General features: G+C 34.4%; 1 protein-coding gene and 1 non-coding gene across 11 annotated transcripts in view; both read left to right on the top strand.

Moving 5' to 3' along the window:
• Window positions 1–23,737, top strand: part of ATF7IP (activating transcription factor 7 interacting protein) — a 122,586-nt gene that overhangs the window by 72,673 nt on the left and 26,176 nt on the right. For all 10 annotated transcript variants that reach the window (XR_009736608.1, XM_061417782.1, XM_061417777.1 and 7 more), the window contains 5 exons: window positions 669–734; window positions 9,400–9,473; window positions 10,061–10,149; window positions 12,252–12,890; window positions 18,973–19,037. Coding sequence is in view for 9 of the 10 variants with exons in the window: in XM_061417782.1 (XP_061273766.1) it covers window positions 669–734; window positions 9,400–9,473; window positions 10,061–10,149; window positions 12,252–12,890; window positions 18,973–19,037 (933 nt within the window). In the remaining variant the exon portion in view is untranslated. The remainder of the gene's footprint in view (window positions 1–668; window positions 735–9,399; window positions 9,474–10,060; window positions 10,150–12,251; window positions 12,891–18,972; window positions 19,038–23,737) is intronic.
• On the top strand, window positions 13,399–13,504 carry LOC133249045 (U6 spliceosomal RNA). The gene has a single exon (XR_009736852.1). It is a non-coding gene; the product is annotated as a U6 spliceosomal RNA (small nuclear RNA).

The raw sequence follows: 23,737 nt of genomic DNA, 5'->3' as shown, positions 1-23,737 counted from the left end.
TCTTTTCATCTTATTTATGGTTTCCTTTGCTGTGCAAAATCTTTTAATTAGTCCCATTTGTTTATTTACTTATTTTTCATTACTCTAGGAGATGGGTCAAAAAAGATCTTGCTGCTATTTATCTGCCAGTAGGTTAATTGTTGAAAAGAAGTATTTGATTACTGTAGATGTTGCTTCCCTTGTGGCTCAGCTGGTCAAGAATCCACCTGCAATGCAAGAGACCTGGGTTTGATTTCTGGGTTTGGAAGATCCCCCAGAGAAGGGAAAGTCTACCCACTCCAGTGTTCTGGCCTAGAGAATTTCAGACTCATATGTACTATTGGTTAGGGATCTTCTGTGATTTATAGATATGTTTACTATTAATATATAATTCTCAGTGAGAAAATTAAGTGTGGTTTCAACTATGTTAAATAATAAGAAATGCAAGCACATATATTCAGAAATATGCTGGTTTGTGAGCAAGGAGGAAAAAAGCCAATCTTCTAAAACTTAAGAGTGTTTACTTTGGGTTTTGAAGTCAAGGATTATACAACAACTTGTCTTATTTTCTTTGCTGTTGACTGTCTTCTGAGGATCCTATTACCCATAGATTTCTTGTTATGTATGCACAGGTTCCTTTTTAATATTATAATGCCATTTGATTTCTGTCTCATTTTTGCTTTTTTTAGGCCAAGATAGCCAGGTTAACCAAACGCTTTGGAGCAGCCAAAGAAGATCTTAAGAAAAGACAAGAAGTAAGAATTTCTATTCTTGGATAGTTGATATTTAGCTTTAAGTGGTAATCTTAGGAGGTGCTGACCTAGGAGGAAAGAAGTCTGAAATTTTCTTTTATACTGTGTACTTCCTGCATGTTGTTTCTGGAACTTCTGCTCATTAACCCTTTCTAATCCTCATTGTTTTCATATGAACATCAGTACGTGTAATATGTATATGTAAGGCATTCTTGAAATTGTATTTTCTATCCATCTTTAAAATTAAGCTTTGGGGATTTGCCTTACCATGTTTCTCTCAGGCATACCTTGGAGATACTGTGGGTTCAGTTCCAGACCACTGTAGTAAAGCAATTATTGTGATAAAGCAAGCCACAAATTTGTAAAAAAAAAAAAAAAAAAAAAGTTTCATTAAAGAAAAAAATACATAAATGTTACATTAATTCTGTAGTCTTATTAAGTGAGCAGTGGTATTATGTCTGAAAAATCGTTTAGATACGTTTTAATGTACATACCTTAATTAAAAAATGCAAAACATAAAATAATTGCAGTAACATCAGAGATCATTGGTCACAGATCACTGTAGACTATAATAGGGTCTCCCTAGTGGCTACATGGTAAAGAATCTACCTGCCAATGCAGAAGATACAGGTTTGAGCCCTGGGTCAAGAAGGAAATGGCAATCCACTGCAGTATTCTTGCCTGGAATACCACATAGACAGAGGAGCCTGGTAAGCCACAGACCATGGGATCACAGATAGTCAGACACAACTCAGTGACTAAAACAACAACAAATAGCAGTATAATAATAATGAAGAAGTTTGAAATATTACAAGAATTACCAAAATGTAACACAGAGACAAGAAGTGAGGAAATGCTATTGGAAAAAGTGTACCAAGCTTGACGCATGTTGCTACAAACCTTCAGTTTTTTAAAAATGCAGTGTCTGTGAGGTGCACTAAAGCAAGGCATGCCTGTATTTGCCAGTGTAGTGGTTTAGTCTCTTATGTCCTGCAAAACAGTTCAGTATTACACGGCCTCAAGTAGCCCAGTTCTCCTCTTCCTTTCTTACTCCATGTAGTTTAGTACAGGTGTCGTAGCATAGCACAAACTGTGGTCTGCAGTTAGGCTTTGCTTTCTGTTGTTTCCTTAGTTATTCTGTAATATGGATTTTTAGTATAGCATTGTACATTGCAGTATTGTTTTTAGTTGAATTTCTTTTCCTCTTTTTTTCATTTGAGCAAGTTACATTTCTTTGAGTCTTGATAACTTTATTGCCTCAGTTCAGTCACTCAGTCGTGTCCGACTCTTTGCGACCCCACGAATCGCACTTTATTGCCTAGTACGTAGTAATTGCCAATAGTAGTTTTTTCAGTAGTAGTCATTATTCCTATAGATATTTCTGTCTTGAATCATTTTCATATCCTGTTTACTTGACTTTTTAAAACAACTCATTTTGAAATGATAGATACACAAGAAATTGGAACAATAACACACAGACTCCTATGAACCCTTCACTCAGCCTCACTCATTGGTGAAATCTATACCCATAGTACATTATCAAAACCAAGAAATTAGTACAGTTCTATCAGATAGTTTTGTAGACTTTATCAGTTTCCTTCAGGTTTTACATAAATTAATTATGTTAACTGTGTGTTTGTCTGCAATTTGATCTCATGTATAGATTAATGTAACCTGCCACCACAGTTCAAGATACACACCACACAGGGATACCCTCCTGCTTCTCTTTTACAATTTCAACCGTGCTTTTACCCTACCCTTACCTCCTGTTTTCTGGCAGCTACAAATCTGTTCTGCATCTTTATATTCTTTGAACTTAAATTTTTAAGCTCTGATTTATCTTTTCTTGAGCAACTGACAGTTTGTTTACACAGGCTAATCATCAAATCCTCATTTGGCCACACCCAAAGATTTTTTTATTATGGTCTTCTTCACTGATGTAATTACATTTCTGATTTTAAACTCTAGTTTCTCAGCTTTTAAAAAAAGTTTGTTTTTTTTTTTTGGTCACACTATAAAAACTGTTTCTTCTATTAGAAAATTGGTATAAACCTTTATTTGCTATGCCTGAACGAAACATAGGGTTTTGAAATTTTTCCATTGTTTTTTACAATATGATTTTCCATTTTTTTCTTTTCATCCTGTGTCTGAACTAAGTAGTGCTGCCCACCTTGTATTTTTCCAGTGTTTGTGCATATCTCATTTGTTATCAGAACTGTTTTCCAGGTCTTACTTGTTTAGTTAAAGGAGATAGGCAGAGACCTTAAGATACACAGATAAAAATATTACGATCCCTGAAAAGTTTGTCTTGAAGAGCTACAGTAAGTATGGAAAGAAGGACAAATACTGTGTAATTCCTAAAAATCAGAAAAGATTAATTTGAACAATTAGTGTGTGTGGCACTTGAAGAAAATGTTAAGGTAGTGTTCAGTCTTTCAAATTGTGTTACTTCTTTTAGTTTGTAAGGCCAGTTTTAAATTTCAAAACTTAGACATCTTTCTAACTCATTCGTGTTATTGTTTTCTTCTTATGAGAGATATTTCTAGAGAAATGTCAAAAGATTTTGTTCTTCCATGTTTTAATTTCCACTATAATTTTACATATGTCTTTCTAGGCTTTAAAAACAAGACACATAAAATAATATTGAGAATTATCCCCCTTACCAAAATAACTAAACAAGCAATACCACTTCAGATTCTTTTCTTCTGTTTAGATTTGCTCCTTGGTCCTCTGATATTAATCAGTTAATAACAAACCCCATTATTCAGATTTGGCTTAAAACATTTTCTATTAATTTCTGAAAGAAAATAAAATCCTCATAAGCAGTTTGCTATGAAGACCGTATTCATGTTTAATCTATTTTAGGGCTTTATGACTGATATCTTTAACTTTCATCCTTTATCTTTTTTTTACTATAAAAGAAATATCAAGATATTTCTCTCCTTTATGGAAATCAGTGACTTATAGTTGATTGTCAAATTTTAGATTTAATCTAAATCCTGCATTTCAATTTTTTATTAAAAATAATTTTTTTTTAATTGTAATAAAAACTTAACATAAAATTTACCATTTTAAATTCTACAATTCAGTAGTGTTAACTATATTCACATTATTGTGTAACATATCTCTAGGAATTTTTCATCTTGCAAAACTAAGACCTCCATAGAACAACTACCATTTCCTCTCCCCTTTAGCCCCTGGAAATGATCATTCTACTTTGTTTCCATGGTTTTGACTTCTCTAGATATCTCATAAGTGCAGTCATACAGTATTTGTTTTATCTTATTTCACAAAGCATTGTGTTCTCAAGGTTCATCTGGGTTGTTGCATATGACAGGATTTCCTTTTTTAAGGCTAATACTGCATTGTATGTATATACCACATTTTCTTTATCCATTTATTTATTGATGGATATTTGGGCTGATTTCAACTTCTGGCTCTTACGAATAATGCTGCAATGACATTGGTGTGCAGATACCTCTTTGAGGTCAAAGTTTTGGATATTTCTACCCAGAAGTGAAATTGCTGGGTCATTTGGTAATTCTGTTATTTTTTGAGGAACCTCCATATAGTTTTCTTTTGCAGTCACATCACTGCTAAAGTCACATTTAGGGCTTCCCAGGTAGCTCAGTCGGTAAAGAATCTGCCTTCAGTGCTGGAAACCCCAGTTCCATCCCTGGGTCTGGAAGATCCCCTGGAGAAGGAAATGGCAAACCACTCCAGTATTCTTGCCAGAAAATCCCATGGACAGAGGAGCCTGGTGGACTGCAGTCCATGGCTTGCAGAGTTGGGCACGACTGAACAAGTAACACTGAGGAACTGAACAGTCACATCGTTTACATTCCCATCAGCATGGCACAAGGGTTCCAATTTCTGTATATTTTTGGCAAAAAAATTTTTTTTTCCTCTTTTGTGATAGTGTCCACCCTAATGGATGTGAGGCCTTATCTCATTGTGGTTTTGATTTGCATTTCTCTGCTTAGTGATGTTGAGCATCTTTTCACATGCTTATTGATCATTTTGCATATTTTCTTTGGAGAAATGTTTATTCAGGTCCTTCAGCCATTCATAAATCTGGTTACTTATCTTTTAATTGTTAAGATGTAGGAGTTCTTTTTATGTTCTGGATATTAACACCTTACCAGTTACATGATTTGTAGTTATTCTCTGCCATCATGTAGGTGTCCTTTTCACTCTGTTGATTGTTTCCTTTCATGTGCAGAAGATTTTAAGTTTGATGTAATCTTCTTTGTCTTGTTAATGCTTTTGTTACCTTTGCTTTGATCCAAGAAATCATTGCCAAATCCACTGTCGTGAAGCTTTCCTCTGTGTTTTCTCTTCTTAATTTCATAGTTTTAGGTTTTATGTCTTTAATCCATTTGGATTAAATCTTATATATGATTTAATGGTCTGACTTCATTCTTTTGCATTTGGATATCCAATTTCACACAGTTTGTCAAAAGAGTGTTCTTTACCCATTGTGTAGCCTTTACACCCTTGTAGAATATCATTTGAGTGTTTACATTAAGAGTTTATTTCTGGGGTCAGTATTCTATTTGACATTTCTATGTGTCTGTCTGCATTCCAGCACCATACTGTTTGGATTACTGTAGCTTTGTAACATGTTTTAAAATTAGAAGTATAAGCTTTCAACTTTGTTCTTTTCTAAGATTGTTTTGGTAATTCAGAATTTCTTGAGATTTCATTTGAATTTTAGGATGCCTTTTCCTATTTCTGCAAAAAATGACAGGAATTTTGATTGAGATTGCATTGAAACTTTTGACCACTTTGGGTAGGATGGACATTTTAATAATACTATAGATGTTTTAATGATGGCCATTCTGACTGGTGTGAGATGATATCTCATTGTAGTTTTGATTTGCACGTCTCTTAAGTTTACAACTGTTTTAAACTGGAAATAAATTCAGGTCACTTTTTTCCTCCCACCACTTCATTGATATCATACATTATATCTTTTTGTATTGTGTGTACGTTAATATAGATTTACAATTATATTTTATACTTAAATTCTGTACTAGAATTAGGTGGGATTTCTATTTCCACTTTCTAGTAATGCAGTATTCTGTATTTATTTTTGTATTTACTTTTACTAGAGAGTTTTATATTTTTCTTTGCTTTCAGGTTGCTCTCTAGTGTCCTTTCATTTCTACTTGAAGGACTCTGGTTAACATTTGTATGGTGGATTTAGTGGTGCAAAATGCACTCAGCTTTGTATTTACTGTGAAACTCTTAATTTTGCCTTCATTTTTGCAATGATAGTGTTGCTGGTTATGATATTCTTGCTTGGCAGTATTTTTCTTTTAGCACTTGAATATATCATTCCACTCCCTTGTGGCCTGCTAGGTTTTTTCTGAGATAAAAGCACTGATAATCTTAAGGGAGCAGCCTTAAATGTGATGGGTCCCTTTTCTCTTGCCACTTTTACAACCTTTGTGACTTTTCACAACTTGACTATAATGTTTCTTAGTGTAGGTCTCTTTGAGTTGGAAGTCTTTCACCTTCTTGAATTTGTCAGTTTTCTTTCTTAAGTTTGGGAAGATTTTGGCCTTTACTTAAGAAGGCTTTCTGCCTACTTTCTTTCTTTCCATTCTTGTTTTCCCATATTTGTATATTGGCCCACTTGATAGTGTCTAATAAATCTCTTAGTCTGTCTTTACCTTTTTTTCATTCACTTTTTCTGTTTGATTCTCTTAACTCAATAATTTCAAATGATTTATCTTCAGGTTTGCTGATTCTTTCTTCTGCTTGATACAGTCTGGTTTTTATCCCTTCTAGTAAATGTTTAAATTCAGTTGTTGTAGGCTTCAGCTCCAGAATTTCTGTTGGTTCTATTCTGAAGTTTCATTTTCTTCTTGCTTTATTTTCCTAATTTCATTTAGTTTTCTTTCTGTGTTCTTTTCTGTCTCATTGAGCATCTTAATGATAGTCATTTTGAATTCTTTGTTGGGTAGTTCCTAGGTCTGTTTCTTTAAAATTAGTTTCTAGAGATTAATTTCATAGATTGATCCATATTTCTCTGTTTTTTTTGGTATGTTTCTCTTTTGCTGAAATTAGGCATTTGAAAAAGTACACTTCCCATCTTTTTGGAATATCTTTGTACAGATGAAGACCTTTACTAGTAGGTCAAGTTAGATAACTCTGATCTCCTTTCAAACCTTTTTTCAGAGATGGCATTTTCTTGGCGTTTGTGTGTGTATCTCCAATCTGCAGAGTTTTGTCTGGTTCTATTTGGGAACGTCCCATCCCCGACCTGGTATCTGCCTTTCAAATTGCTGCTGCTTTAGCAAACCATTATACTGGAGTTACCCCTACTGTCTCTCTGTATTACTGCCAGTTTTCTGGTTTAGTACCAAGCCAAGAGGTTTGCCTTTCTTCTCATCTACCCCCCAAGACACCCAATGTGTGCTGCTTCTTCCAAGTTGGGTGAGATGGAAGCCAGTACGTTGATCAGTGTCCCCCGAAAGTCAGTGTTGCATGCAAATTCCAGTGTTTCTTTCCTGAAGAAGAGGACACTTTTTGGGATTTTTTTTCCCTTTTTCTTTTCTATTTTACTACACTGTGTAAGGAAGGAGGTGGGATATGATGGTTAAGTGCAACAGACTTTCCTACCTTGTACTATTTATCTCTTTGGGGCTTACTCTCATTTAGGGTGCTCTAATCTCTCAACAGGTTTCTTGACTTCTTACAAGTGAAATTTGATCCTTAAGTTGTTAAGTCATTGTTTTCATAAGGGAAGGATTCTATAGGATTTTCAGTTCTGCCATCTTGCTGATGTCACCACACTGTAGTGTTTAAGGTCCTCCATCCAGTGACATTAAGCCATACTTTACTTATATATACCTATTTATTATGCTTATACTCCTTTTATATTTTTTCCCTCTGAAATGTTTACCTTCATTTTAAGTGTTTTGAGTGTACTGATTACTCAAAGACTTATTAGAAGATGCACTTCTTTCCCCTAAAAATTTTTTAAAACTTTTCCCAATGAGGCTACAATGTTACTTTCATTTCCTTTTCTAGATATTTCAAATGTTTCTGTCAGAGCAGTTTATCTTAATTCTTTATCTTTTTTCCTCCTCTACGCAGATAAAATCATTCTTTTATCCTATAAAAAGTAGCAAAATATATTTGTTGTTGAGAAGAGTGATTAGTGGCATCTGCTTGATATGCTTCTGTTTATCACCTTTTGTTTAATATGTATTATATTTAATTAAGACTTGAGTGGACTTATTTTTCTCAGTTTAAGAAATAGATGATGAAAGAATTATAATGGAGGCCCAAATAATGATAATTAGCATATAAATGTTACAACTGTATTTCTATAGTCCCTGTTTTGGAGGATGGAAAAAGGCTTAGTTTGTACTGAAGTTATAATTGGGGCATCTTTTTATGAAATTATAAGTCACATAGTGACAAGTAGTTTTTTTTAAACAAAAATTATAAAAATAATTTTGTGACCTAGGATACCACTTAATTGGTAATCAGTTACTTCTGAGGATAAACAAATATTTTCCTTGTTTCTTGAGTTTCTGCTTGTAATCTGGTGCTTCCTCTGCTAGGTATTTAGTAGGCATTTACTAGATGTTTATTGAATGAGTATCTAGTTATTCTTTAAATTTATTTATTTTTTTTTCTAGTTATTCTTTAGATTCATATTGTTAATGCTTACTGAACACTTTTAGCATATAAACTATTTTTACATTATTTATTTACTCATAAAAAACTGAGGTCTAGGAATTATTCACTTTTCATACAGTAAGTAGTTGTGACAATAGACTAATTTGTGTAAGCACTTTAATATGTGCCAATGCCAAGGTTTTTTTTTTTTTTCTTAGAAAGATTTTCTCCTGTACTATAGAAATAACTTGAAATTCATATTTCAGTGTCCATACATAAAATTTTATTCAAACACAACCATGATTATTCACTTACATATCATCTATGGCTAATTTCTGTGCTACAGTGGCAGAACTGAGTAGCTGCAAAGCCTAAAATATTTACAGTCTGGCCCTTTATAAAGTTCTCAGACTCCTGATCTAATACCATTAATTCCCTAATCCTTTTATTTTACACCTACAAAAAGACTTAAATTTTGCAACAGATTTGTAAGTAAGTGGCAAAAAACATAAGTTTCTAAGTCTTGTTTTGTAGAATAGTGATGATTAATTTACACGTTTTGGTCATCAAATGCCCTATTTCCACAGTAAAGCAGTCAATTCTGCCATTTCTAAAGGGGTCTTATGAGGTAACAGTGTTTATAACCATTCTTAGATAATAAGCTGGGAGAAGGCACTGGCAACCAACTCCAGTACTCTTGCCTGGAAAATCCCATGGATGGAGGGGCCTGGTAGGCCGCAGTCCATGGGGTCACTAAGAGTCGGACACCACTAAGCGACTTCCCTTTCACTTTCCACTTTCATGCATTGGAGAAGGAAATGGCAACCCACTCCAGTGTTCTTGCCTGGAGGATCCCAGGAACGGGAGAGCCTGGTGGGCTGCCATCTCTGGGGTTGCACAGAGTCAGACAAGACTGAAGCGACTTAGCAGCAGCATAGAAATAACAGATAACATATTAACAAAGCACTTAGAGGACTGAAAGATTGCTTGTGAATTGGGCTTTATTTTACCTTGGTATTTTTCTCCCCAGAACCCACCAAACCCACCTGTATCACCAGGAAAGTCTGTAGTTGATGTCATCAGCAATAACAGTGTGCCCTACAGGTGAGAATTGTAAACAGGCTGTTTATCAAGTTTTTCATTAAGAGAACAAGGTTCTGATTTTCTTTATTGTGCAGAAAGATCTTAGAATGTGATGCTATATATTTTTGTAGAGATAAGTGTTTGGTATACTGAATTAAGTATATTTGCTTCTTTTTGCTTTGCTGTAATTGTTCTCCTATGGATATTGATTTTGCTAGTTTTTTTATAAGGCTTTCTTTTGTCATTGCAGATTTCTTTATCCACTTGTGTTAAATAGTATTACCTTAAGTATTTGAGAAATTCTTTGGTCAGAGTTGATAAAAACTAATGTGTTGCAGATATTCAGACCCATATTTGGTTTTCAGGTTAAAGTATTAAGGACATAGAATATAAAAGGAAGACTCTTCCCCTGATGCCCTACACCCCAACATTCCAGTGTTTTCATACCAGCTTTGCTTCACCGCATTCACTCCCAGTTTAGTGCTTTAAATTAATATCCAAGTCTAGCTACCCTTTCTTCCTATGAGCCACTGCTTTCTGTATGCATTAGTAGATATCCCCTAGAACGGCATGTCCAGTGACCATTTGTGTGTGTATCTATTTCACAGAAATACAAACACGGTGAGACAGATGTTGGAGTCCAAAAGAAATATAAGTGAGAGTGCACCACCATCTTTTCAAACCCCTGTGAATACAGGTAATATTCTTAACACCAAAATACATTTTGTTAGGAATTGAAGGCTTTTGTTCTCTTTTCTTACACACTTTTGAGCTTGAAATGGACTAAGAAACTGAACACAGTTATGTAAAATTGAGTGCTAAGAGCAAAATTTTGTTTAAAAAGTAGGATCACAGATGTGCATAAAAATACAGAAATTCAGATTTCTGCTGTAGTGATTCTCAAATTTTGGGGTGTTGACATCCCTGTATAATCTTAAAAATTATTAAGAATCTACAGAATTGTATTTATGTGGGTATATAATTGATATTTACTATGGTAGAAATTAAAACATATAATCTTTTAATGTTTATTAATTCACTTAAAAATAATTGCAAACCTGTATTTTGTACCAGTATACAGTCCACTATTCTTGCCTGGGAAATCCCATGGACAGAGGAGCCTGGTGGGCTATAGTCCATTTGGTCATAGAAGAATTGGGCATGGTTTAGCAATTAAACCACAGAATTACATACCATAAGTCGCAAGTTTTAGTGAAAAGTAGCTCTTAACCAAAATTTTAAAAATTAGCAAAAAGAGTATTACTATATTAAATTTTTATGTCTCTTTTAAACTTCACTTAAAACATTAAGATGGCCAAACACACCTGGATTCTCATATGTGTCTGCATTCAATCTGTTGCAGTTTGTTGTTTTAGTTGAATTATGTGAAGAAAATTCAGCCTCATACAAATATGTAGTTGGAAAAGGCCTAGAGAGAATGTGGGTATTATTCTTTGACATAGCAAGTAATGGTTTCTTAAAGGTTAGTTGCAAAGTGAAATCAGAAATCACACCAATAAACGTTTGTACATTTTTCACTAAATTCGTTTATCTCTCTTGTACTTGGATGGGTCTTTTACTAATATCATTCATTGATCACTTGGAAAATATTCACCGAGTTTTCTAAGTCTTCCAAACACTGGTACATTTCATTAATAATTTTTTTTTAATTGTATTTATTTACTTTGTTATCAGTTTTTCTCAGAAGAGCCTTTAAAGATTTGGGAAGCTAACCATGCTCTCAGGGTGGCAGGTAGATGTATTGTCCCAAGTTCTAAGTTTTTTTTTTAAACTCAGGTTTTACTATTGCCAATCGATACTGTTGGTTGTTTTCTTTGAAGTCTCTACCTTCTTTGGTTTATTTTCAAGAAAAAATTCGCCAGATACCCAAGTGTGAATAACCATAGTATGTTTATAAGTCAGTCTTTCAAGTAAAAGTGGTATTCCATCAAATGGGCTGTGAGCTGAGCTTACAGCTCAGCCAGTTGTCCGAGCACTCGTCCTTGAGCCAGCCAGCCTTATTTGGTATGCAGCAGTAATGCTTTATGTGTGCCTGTGATTTTGGAAAGACTTTACAAATCAGTGAGAAGGAGACTTAGTCATTGATTTTTATTAAACCTGCTCAAATGAGAAGATACACAAATGGCTGAACTAAAAAGACTATAAAACTCCAGCGACCAACATTTTGATTTACTCTGCTCTTTGTTGTCAGCTCCTTAATTCTTCTCCCATCTTCCCTATGTTATTTTCCATATCACATAATGTCAGTAGAATGTCTATAGAGGTAGTAGCCTCTCTTCACTAGTTCTTCTCCCAGGGAGTTCAGTAAAATTGGATCCACAGGTACAGGTTTCACTTTATCCATATCATAAAATACCATCACTAAGTTCACCTATTATGAATTTATGATACTCTTTCTAGATATTCTGTTTGAGTTTATATATTGCCAGTGTTCTAAGGCATTTTTAATGTACTTTCAAAATTGTCTTTACAATTTTGCCTAGTTTTCACTGTTTTATAGTTGTATTTCCCGCTAGTAACTCTGAAGTAAGTATGCTAATTTTCAGAGACTCTTGGTACAGAAATAGCAGTCCTCCATCTTAATGATAAAACGTGCTATTTTCATAATGTACCAAATGTAGATGCAGAAATGATTCTGCAAATAATCTAAGAATTCAAGAATTTAAATCAAATTAAAAGATATGAGAGACTACTGTATATATTGCACTACATCAACTTTGTATTATTTTAGCTGATAAAGATAGCATTTAAACTGAAACTTCTCTCTTTTTTTTATAGTATCTTCAACCAATCTTGTCACTCCTCCAACGGTTGTCAGTAGTCAACCTAAATTGCAGCCTCCAGTGACTTCAGGTTCTCTGACAGCCACGTCAGTTCTTCCTGCACCCAACACAGCTACAGTAGTTGCTTCTACTCAGGTGCCTAGTGGAAATCCCCAACCTACAATCTCTTTACAGTCTTTACCAGTGATTTTACATGTACCTGTTGCTGTATCCTCCCAGCCTCAGCTCCTCCAGAGCCATCCAGGGACTTTAGTGACCAATCAACCATCAGGCAACGTTGAATTCATTTCTGTACAAAGCCCACCTACAGTGAGTGGTCTTACCAAAAATCCAGTGTCTTTGCCATCTTTGCCAAACCCCACGAAACCAAACAACGTTCCTTCTGTGCCCAGTCCTAGTATTCAAAGGAATTCTCCTGCCAGTGCTGCACCGTTAGGAACAACACTTGCTGTACAGGCCGTTCCAACAGCACACTCTATTGTACAAGCCACCAGGACTTCTTTACCTACAGTAGGCCCATCAGGACTCTATAGTCCGTCAAATAATCGAGGTCCTATACAGATGAAAATTCCAATTTCTGCTTTTAGTACTTCATCTCCTGCAGAACAGAGCACCACTACCACCACAAGAATTGGTAAGTCAACATGTAGATTTAATAATAGAAATGCAAGCTTGTTAATAGTCTGTAGATAATTGAATTTGTGTGTGTATGTGTGTATGTAGTTGACAAACATTATTAGAAGACAGAGTGAATAGAATTTCACAGAGACTATTTTAGTTACCCAAGAGGAATGATGTTAAAGTGGGATCTGAGAGTTTATTTTGACTGAGAAGTTATCATTTGTAATTCATCTTTTACTAGTTTTCCTAACCTGGGAAAATTTTTAATTTTGTCTTTGTAGCAAGCATTGTGAATTACTTTCATAATACATTTTGCAGATATATCTGAATATACAGAAAACAGTATGTTTTAAAGTATCTAAGTGACATAATATATGCTAATAAGAGGAAAATAACAACCACACATCTTCTCTAGTGAAAGTGTTAGTCGCTCAGTCATGTCCGACTCTTTGTGACCCCATGGACTGTAGCCTGCCAGGTTCTTCTGTCCATGGACTTCTCCAGGTAAGAATACTGGAGTGGTACTCACTTGGGCAGCACATATACTAAAATTAGAATGATACAGAGAAGATTAGTATGACCCTGCACAAGGATGACACGCAAATTTGTGAAGTGTTCCATATTTTTTGTTCATGTTTGGCAGAAACCAACAAAATTCTGTAAAGCAATTATCCTTCAATTAAAAAATAAATGAATTTAAAAAAAAATAGTGGAGTGGGTTGCCATTCCTTTCTCCAGGGGATCTTCCCAACCCAGGGATCAAACTTCAGTCTCCTGCATTGAAGGCAGATTCTTTACCATCTGAGACACTAGGGAAGCCCCTGCCCATTATCCCATTTGGGAAAACCTTTGTGCATTCTTCACTCCTATCTTCCAAATTTGAATGGTGTTATACTAGGTCTTCCCTCTTTAATTTACTGCAGAACGTTTCCTTGCTTCTTGTTTTCTCTTATATATTTTCCCAGATGGCATATTTTACATGATTATGTTTATATATTTATATATACTTTGTAGTATTACAAGAAGGAGAACTTGATTGTTCCTAATTTAAAATCTGTAGAACTCTGTCTTCCTTGTTCTTAGAAAGCATAGATTATATATACATTCTTGAACTTGCTTATTCTTCATTTCTGATTTTATATTTATCCCCACTACTTTTGGAAAGACAGGAAAGAGTACCTGGGCATCATGTATATAGTGAAATTGTTGTAATAGCTGTCCTTTTGATATAGTTGAACTTGAAATATAAGAAAAAATTATAAAGTACAAAATTAATTTTTACATGTGAGATATACAGGGCTTGTTTTTCTAATTTCTTATGTGATCTTCAGTAGAGTACTTGTCTTCTGAGTATATATTCTCATAAAATAAGAGTTTCATAGAGTTACTAAGAGTAAATGAATGGTAGATAAAAATTCATACTGGAATGAAGTTGAATATCACCTTCATACAATTAACATCTGGGATATAAGATTAAATCTGAAATTTAAAATACAGTTATTATTAGTATTTAAAATTAAATATTTGCATGGTACAGTAATGATATTTATTAGCAGTATCTGCTGTCACAACATTCCTTAGATGCCTACTTTGAATTGAGTTCAGTGAATGAGCAAGATTTTTTGGGGGGTGGGTTACATTTCTTCCAGTCATTACTGTTTTTTACCATGTTGGGTGGAAGATGATTATCATGGACCTTCTTTTCTGTGATTTTGGAGTTTTTCTTTATGAAATTTTGAGCTTAGTTGACATTGTTTTTAAATCATGGTTACAAGATAAGGTAAATTCTTAAATATAGAACTTTCCCTGAAAGACCATAGCCTGAAAAGAAGTAAATAACTTGAGAGATTACTCTGTCTAATGTTATGATTGCAAGTTCCCTAAATACTTATACAGTAGCAGAATTATGAGTTTCCCAGGTGACTCATTGGTAAATGAGTTACCTGTCAATGCAGGCAACGCAGGAGACGGAGGTTTGATCCCAGGGTCAGAAAAATCCCCTAGGGGAGGAAATGGCAACCCACTCCAGTATTCTTGCTAGGAGAATCACATGGACAGAGAAGCCTGGTGGGCTGCAGTCCATAGGGTTGCAAACAACTGGACCTGACTGAGCATACACACACACATCAGAATTATAATTTAATTTCATTATCCTGTTAACATTGTATGAACATTTGTTGACCCAAAGGGTGTGTTTTTCCCAAAATTATCTAGCTTAATGCACTTTATTAGTTGTAATGTCAGTCTGTTTTGTTTAATTTCTTGACTGTCTTTAATTTTTTTGTATATAAAATTAATAATTTTAGTAATTATTATTTTTGTGATAATACATTTATATGTATACCTAAAACTTTATATTTTAACATATATATATTTAACACATATACTTTAATGTAAAAATTATATTATGGAGATCTTCATTTTGAGTTCTATTTGGAATGCTTACATATATTTGAAAGTAAATTATTAGATATTAACCAAAAATATTAATGATAAGCTTGGCTTTGTTTACCATGTTAATTAGAAGGAGGTCCTATGAGATGATATATTCTCTGATTATGCATAATTTTAAGGATGCCATAAGTGGCATGAAAGTAAGCATTTAGCTATTGAGGCTTGCAAAAACCTAAGCTGAGGTCAAATAGCAAAATTTGGCTGAATATGAAGGTTGAAGCCAAACTTTAATACATCCATAAAGTGATGAATTAATTAGTTATTTAATTAAAACTTTTTGAAAACTATGCTTATGTAAGTTTTATTTCAGTTCAGTTCAGTTCTGTCACTCAGTTGTGTCTGACTCTTTGCGACCCCATGAACTGCAGCATGCCAGGCCTCCCTGTTCATCACCAACTCCCAGAGTCCACCCAAACCCATGTCCATCGAGTCAGTGATGTGATCCAACCATCTTATCCTCTGTCGTCCCCTTCTCCTACTCTCAATCTTTCCCAGCATCAGGGTCTTTTCCAGTGAGTGAGCTCTTCGCATCAGGTAGCCAAAGTATTGGAGTTTCAGCTTTAACATCAGTCCTTCCAACGAACACCCAGGACTGATCTCCTTTAGGATGGACTGGTTGGATCTCCTTGCAGTCCAAGGTTCTCTCAAGAGTCTTCTCCAACACCACAGTTCAAAAGCATCAATTCTTCAGTGCTCAGCTTTCTTTATAGTCCAGCTCTTACATCCATACATGACCACTGGAAAAACCATAGCCTTTACTAGAGGGACCTTTGTTGGCAGAGTAATGTCTCTGCTTTTTAATATGTTGTCTACATAATGTATAACTAGACAGCATGCATTTGTATATATTTATATACATATATCTTCATAGAGTAAGTCAATGTTTTTTATAAAGTGTAAAATAAAAGTTGTCCTAAGGATTACTTGGAAATTTAGAGACCAAATTATAGTTTATCTCATTCATTCACAGGAGAAGGAAATGGCTACCCACTCTAGTATTCTTGCCTGGAGAGTCCTGTGGACGGAGGAGCCTGGTGGGCTGCTGTCCATAGAGTCGCACAGAGTCAGACACAACTGAAGTGACTTAGCATGCATGCATTCATTCATAAAACATTGAATGCCTGTTTTGTTCTAAAATCATGCAGACACACAGAAATGTACAAAATAGTCCCTATTCTAACTAAGCTCATAGTCAAATAGGGAACTTAATGTTAAATAATTATAAATGTGATGAGTGTAAATATATTCAGGTTTCTGTGAGAGAATATGGGAGCTCTGGGAAGGTACGAGAATGGAGTGAATGGCAAGATGGTGGGAAGTAGAGTTTTAAAGGATTTTTACAGAGAGGAAGGAGTGTGACATCCACAAACACTGGCTACAGGAGGGGCGAAAATGGAGTTACAGGCACTTGGGAATGCTCTAGATGAGAGAGAGAGTTGTAAAAATGACTTACAAGTTTTTGCACTCCGTTTATTTTCATTCAGTTATTCAGCACCTACCAAGGTACACTACTAGCGCACGCCTGTGAAACGCACATGCACGTAATGCACATCCGCTCTGTGATGCTCGTGATGTCCTATGCACATACACGCATCCGTTTTTTGATGCTGGTAAAAATTCAGTGTTGGTTAAAAGTGACAGTGTCTTTTAAGAATAAAGAGAGATGTTTCTTATATGATAGAAAGAGTTTGTTGTACAATTTTTGACTTTATATCCTGCCAATTTTATTGCTTGATAGATTGATTTGTAACTTTTAACTTTAAAAATTCATCTGAAGTAGTAAAAGAAAACAAAATATACATTGAATCTATAAAATGTTACATTGAGAATCAAGACAACAATCTAATAAAAGGGTAGGAGAAGTTAATGGGAAATCTAGGATAAAGAATATTATTACAGCTTTATGAATAATTACCTTTGTGTCCTGAGACAATTAAGTCAAAGAGAGAATCATGCTGGATAAGAAAACTCTCATATTTATTAGTATTTGTGTGTGTGTGTAGAAATAAAACATTTCATTAATCAGTTTAAATCTTTCCTGAATCTTGAGAATAATTGTATGAGGATAATTCCACAGAAAATTCCATGTACAGAGGAGTCTGGTGGGCCACAGCCCTTGGGTTGCAAGAGTCCAACATGACTTAGAACTAAACCAGCCAACCAACTAATCAACAGAAAATAAAAATGAAACTCCCTCACCTGCTTTGCTTCTTGACGTACCTTTTATTTTCACTTGAAAATGTGTTTTAAATCAAAATGAATGTATTCTAACACTGTATATATGTTTTTTAAAACTGGTAGTAAATTGCTTATGTTTTGGTAATGTCTTGAATGTGTGTTAATACTCTGCATGTCAGTAACCTGGAATTAATTTCTTTTTTTATTAAGTACTAGTTTTAAGAAGTACTAATTAAAAAAAATTTTTTTATTAAGTAGTATTTCAAGAACTTTGCAGTCCAGAAATGAAGCTGATTCATTATAAATGAAGTAATTTTAAGATATTAAAGATATGTATATGTCTTTTTAAAGTTACATACATCTTAAATATACCTGAGAGATTCCTTAGGTTATATATACACACACAGGAATATGTACATATATGTATGTGTATATATGTATATTTTCTTGCTATGCAAAGAACTAAGATAATTCAGATAGGGTAGGCAGAAATTGGAAGGGCCCCTTTTACTTAACCTAGCCTGTAAAACCCTCTTTTTAACAGGTAGATATTTATCCTCTTTTTTTTTAATGTATAGATAGAAATAATTGTATCTATCATTTCTGGTTTTACCTTTTAAATATATTGATAAATGATTTACTTTGTATGTATGTTATGAAGATTTACAAATGAAAGGAGTGTCATATTTTGACTAAAGTCTTTTTGACAGAAAGTGTGGATAAGGATGTTTCAGCATTGGAGAACTCCTATTAATGTAATTGACCACATTACCAAAGAGAAAAAACTGATTAATCACCTCAGTAGACACTCAAGACATTTGACAAAACTTAATACCTTTTCTTTAGAAATTGAGGCAGAAAAACATACTTTGTTTTCTGTGCTGTTTTTTCATTCAGCTATCTTTTATACGACTATATAGTTGTAGTTCTATACGTGCAAAATTCATATGTATGTTTGTGTGTGTGTACATACTCAATACAAGTTTATTGAAAAATGAATAAAGGAAAATCATCTGTGATTGAGCTATTGAGATTATGCATGTATATTTCATCAGGATCATTTTATTTTTCTAGTGAATTTATTACATTTTGGCATGTTACTAAGTTTTTTTCTCCAGAGGTGTGTAGTAGGGAAGGATTATATTTTATTTAACTTTTTGTGTTACAGCATTTAGGTTATACACATCTTAAATTGCTTCCCTGCAATATTCATTTGGTTAGAGTTAAAATTTCTGTTTAATGGGTATATGAAGTGTTTGGATTTCTAGTATCAATTTGTCCTTCTGAAAGATTTGTAGCAGTGGTCTCTGAGAGAGTAATTTACATATGTAACATGTTGACACACAAAAAACTATTGGAGAAAATTAACGTGAATTGTTGTACATAAAGAAACCTGTCCTTTTACATTTTGTAGGTTCCTTTAAAAATAGCTCTGAGTTTTGTTTTGTTTTTTGACTCCTTAGAAAACCAGACAAACAAAACAGTAGATGCTTCTGTTAATAAGAAAGCAGCCGATAGCACATCACAGGTAAGATGTTTCCTACTGTTTCAAAATGAAAAGATGGATTTCTGTTGATATTCATTGATAAAATGAAAATTATTCCAAGTTTGTTTTTTACAACTGTCCAAAATTTTTCAAACAGCTTCTCTGTGTTGTTTGACAAGAATTGAATTTTTTTGATTAGTAATTCTCTTAGTGATATTGGATTGTATATAACTGACAGTCTGGTTATTTTCTTTCATACAGTGGGAAGTTTTAGTCTCCACATGTAATTTCTTCCTGGCCCATCTGTTTAAGAAGGTCTCCCTGGTTTATCTCTCCCCACGCCTCCCCATCCTTTGTCCTGCCATAGCCAGCACACACAGAGACACCATTTTAGGTTGTTCAGAGCTGATCAGAAATAGTTTTATGGAAAGAAAATTTTGGTTTTTCTGGCTTATTAGCATTTTGCCAGTCTTGGTACTTTTTCATGTTAAATTTAAGTCACCCAGGAGTGGAGTAACTCCATTTTTCCTGTATTAATAAAGTTCATCACGATTCTTCTTCTACATTGCTTTAGGTATAATAGATGCATAGGGAAGTCATTGCATGTTTGATGGTCTAATTTATTCCCTTCCTCTTAATCATATCTGGAAACTCATTTATTTTCCTAGTGAGAGAAAAAATCTTGAGTAAGTCAGGCATGAATAAATGATGTGAATTTTAAAACAAGAGCATAGTGATCTTTAATTTTGACTATTCATCTTTATTAAAATGATATTTTTGACTAAAGATAGATCAGATCAGATCAGATCAGTCGCTCAGTCGTGTCCGACTCTGCAACCCCTTGAATCGCAGCACACCCCATGCTGTATAGCTCAAACTAAAGCTATTAGAAATATTTTATTTCTTACAAATTTTAGCAGGCTTTTTATATGATATTAAAGGTCAAAGTTTTGATTGTTTCTGAGGATGTCTTGTAGCTGTGTTTTTAATTAAAAGTATATGGAGTACTTTTTTGGGAGGCATGTAGTATAGGAAGCATCAGTGACTTTTAGGTAACATAGGAAGTCTAGCTTTACTTTATAAAGTAAAACCAAAGCTAAAGAAAGAAATTACAAACATCCTCATTTCTCTCAGTAATTTTTTTCTTGTTTGTTTGGACATACTAGGTAATGTTTTAGGAGAGGAAGATGTACACTGTAATGGCTGTGTTTTCATCTTGTTATAAATGGTGATTCTTCTAGAGTTGTGCTGTCTAATGTGGTAGCCACTAATCACATGTAGGCTATTTAAATGAAAATGGATTTAATTTAGCCTTAAATAAAAAATTTACTTCCTCTATCACAGTAGGCCCATTTCAAGGCTCAAAAGCCACACATAGATAGTAACTACCATATTGGAAAACAAGGATATGGAACATTTTCATCATTGCAAAAAGTTATACTCCAATGTTATATGACAGCCTAGATGGGAGAGGAATTCGGGGAGAATGGTACATGTATATGTATGGCTAAACCCCTTTGCTGTCCACCTGAAACTGGCATAACGTTGTTAATTGGCTATACTCCAGTATAAAATAAAAAAAAATTTTAAGTTATATTAGATTGCTGAAATAAAGTATATATAATATTGTAAACACTTCAGTGAAATTAAAATTGATATAAAAGTTTGCCATACTTTTAAAGTTCTTTACTTAAAAATATTCTTTTTAAATAAAAAAAAATAATATAAAATTTAGTCACACTCAGCTACTTATTATGTTCTAGAAATTCTAAGACATGTATTACTACTTCACAAGTTTTAGTTTACATTGTATTCTATAACTTTTATTTTGATGAAGCAACTTGTTCTAGTAGATCCAAAAGACACCTGAAGTGTCTGCATCAGATTAGCAAAGAGACTATATAACCAAATTCTAAGTTCTCAAAAAATATTTTTTAAAAAATTCTTCTTATTTATTTAATGAATGTATTTGGCTGTACCAGGTCTTAGTTGTGGCATGTGGGATCTTAACTTCCCTGACCAGGGATTAAACCTAGACCCCCTGCATTGGGAGCGTGGAGTCTTAGCCACTGGACCACCAGGAAAGTCTCTCAATGAATATTTTATTTGGCTTACAGGAATAGTAATTCACTACCATTGTATGAAAAACACAAGTAGCATGACTAGGCAGCTAATCTGTTAAAGTCACGCCTGATCAAAGGTTTCAATGAGTTCCAGTTATGAATTTAAATAGTAAATGTAATATGCAAGTTTTATTATATAATAAGAAATTATTATGGAAATATATATGGGCTGCTAGTTATAAATTGATGCTTTATTGGCTTTTTGGGTTATAGATAAAAGTTTTGTTGTGCAAAAATACTTTGATAATGTAACACTACAGTTGTTTTAAAACATATGTTAAGAAATTGCTGTTAGCTTTTTACCTTGTATGTTGCTGCTGCTGCTGCTAAGTCACTTCAGTCGTGTCCGACTCTGTGCGACCCCATAGACGGCAGCCCACCAGGCTCCCCTGTCCCTGGGATTTTTCAGGCAAGAACACTGGAGTGGGTTGCCATTTTCTTCTCCAATGCATGAAAGTGAAAAGTGAAAGTGAAGTCACTCAGTCGTGTCCAACTCTTGGCGACCCCATGGACTGCAGCCCACCAGGCTCCTCTGTCCATGGGATTTTCCAGGCAAAAGTATTGGAGTGGGGTGCCATTGCCTTCTCCGACCCTGTATGTTACTTGGTAGCAAATAGAATCTGGTGTGAAATAGGTAGCCTATGATTCTTTACACTCTTAGCTTTCTAGCCACTCAGATAACTTCTTTTTCCTATGCCAAGTCTGTCTTAGTTGTACTTCTGAACACTTCTAAGACTATCATAATTTAGAAGGAACTAGATGGCATGTATGGAAATGATTGTTGTTTGTACCTAATGAGAAAATAATTAAAGATATAAAATGTTCTCTTTTTGTAGTCCTTGAATGAAGATTTCTCTAATGTCTTCCAAATAAGTATTTATTAGCATATTCCATATCATTGTTATTACATATTTTATTCATAGATCTCATTTCATGTAGTACATTACTAATATATTTTATGTGGTAAAACATTATTTATTGAAACTACCATCATATGTTGTAAGACAGTGTAGAAATCATTTTCTGCTGCATCTGTAGTTTTATATTACTGTTTGGAGGGACTTGAGATCCACCTCAATTTTGCTGATTTGCTAGAAGGACTCATAAAACCTGTGATAGGTTGATTATACTCATGGTTATGGTTTATCACAGCAAAAAATAGAGAACCAAACCAGCAGGGAAAAAAAATAAGCATCAAGTGGGATCAAGTGCGGTCAGGCTGAGGCTTCCATGTTCTTCCCTAACCAGCACTGCACAGGAGGGGCTTTCTCTCTGGATACTACCTTAAGTAACAAGTGACAAAAGTCTCTGCCCAGGTAAGCCTGACTGAGTATCATGGCCTGAGCTGATTGGACAGCTGCTTCTTTCTGTGTAACCAGCTATGGCAGTCAAAATGCAAGACTCCTAACAGTGAAACCAGATGTGCATCATCAGTCTTGGTGTTTGTGCAGATCAACCTTGATAAGCCAGTATGACACAGTTCATTATTTAAGGTGTTTAAGGGACATAAGAAAATTATCAATAATTTATGTAAACTTTCTAAGGGCCACATTTTTGGTAGCCAACCAAACCTTAAGGTAATTCCCAAGTTCCTTTAGAGAGATGTGTGTGGAGGGAGCAGCCCAGTCTTCTGTACTGGCATTCTCTGCAGTTGTCGAAGTGCCCTATTCTAGCTTTTCAAATATATTCTTTGTTATTGCCTTTTAAATATGATCTTATTATTTGTTTTAGTACAAAAAAAAAGTACCCTACAAAGCCAATATCTTTGCTTTCTTGAAATTTTCTTAGTGTTCATATGATGAGAGTGGTCATTTGGGGGAAGGACACAAGATTAAATAACTTTTTAATAAAATAGATTCTTAGTATTAAAACCTATTTGACACAAGATGTTTTTTAGCAGTTTCAGAACTTTGGTAATATGTATAAATGCAGATAAAGGCATGTAATGTTTCTTGATTACATAAGTTTTCTCAGAATTGATGGCAGAAAAACATGAACCTAGTGACATAGAAATAATAAGATCTAGAGTCAGACATGGAGAAGGCATTGGCACCCCACTCCAGTACTCTTGCCTGGAAAATCCCATGGACGGAAGAGCCTGGTAGGCTGCAGTCCATGGGTCGCTCAGAGTCAGACACGACTGAGCGACTTCACTTTCGCTTTTCACTTTCATGCATTGGAGAAGGAAATGGCAACCCACTCCAGTGTTCTTGGAGAATCCCAGGGATGGGGGAGCCTGGTGGGCTGCCATCTCAGGGGTCACACAGAGTTGGACACGACTGAAGTGACTTAGCAGCAGCAGCAGCAGCTGAGTCAGACACTCTGGCAGCTCTAACTTACCTAATATGTAAGGCTTGAGTAAGTTATCTAAACCTTGGATTTGATTTCTTACATATAAAATATGGTTAATGCTGATCTCAGCCACAGATTATTATAGATGAAATTTGTTAATGAATGTAGAACACTGAAGAGCCTGATAGAAATAGTTCCAGCTATCATGACTGTCTTTTATTTGCTGTTAATAATTATTGAAATAATTAGATTTTATTTCTTTAGAAAATAGAAACAGGAGACTACTGTAGTATGTGATAATAGATGAATTTTATCAGTCAAGTTAGG

This window comes from Bos javanicus, chromosome 5, assembly GCF_032452875.1.
Source record: "Bos javanicus breed banteng chromosome 5, ARS-OSU_banteng_1.0, whole genome shotgun sequence".
Lineage (NCBI taxonomy): Eukaryota > Metazoa > Chordata > Mammalia > Artiodactyla > Bovidae > Bos > Bos javanicus.
The sequence above is the reverse complement of the archived record's forward strand: the minus strand, read 5'-3'. Positions and strand labels throughout refer to the sequence as shown.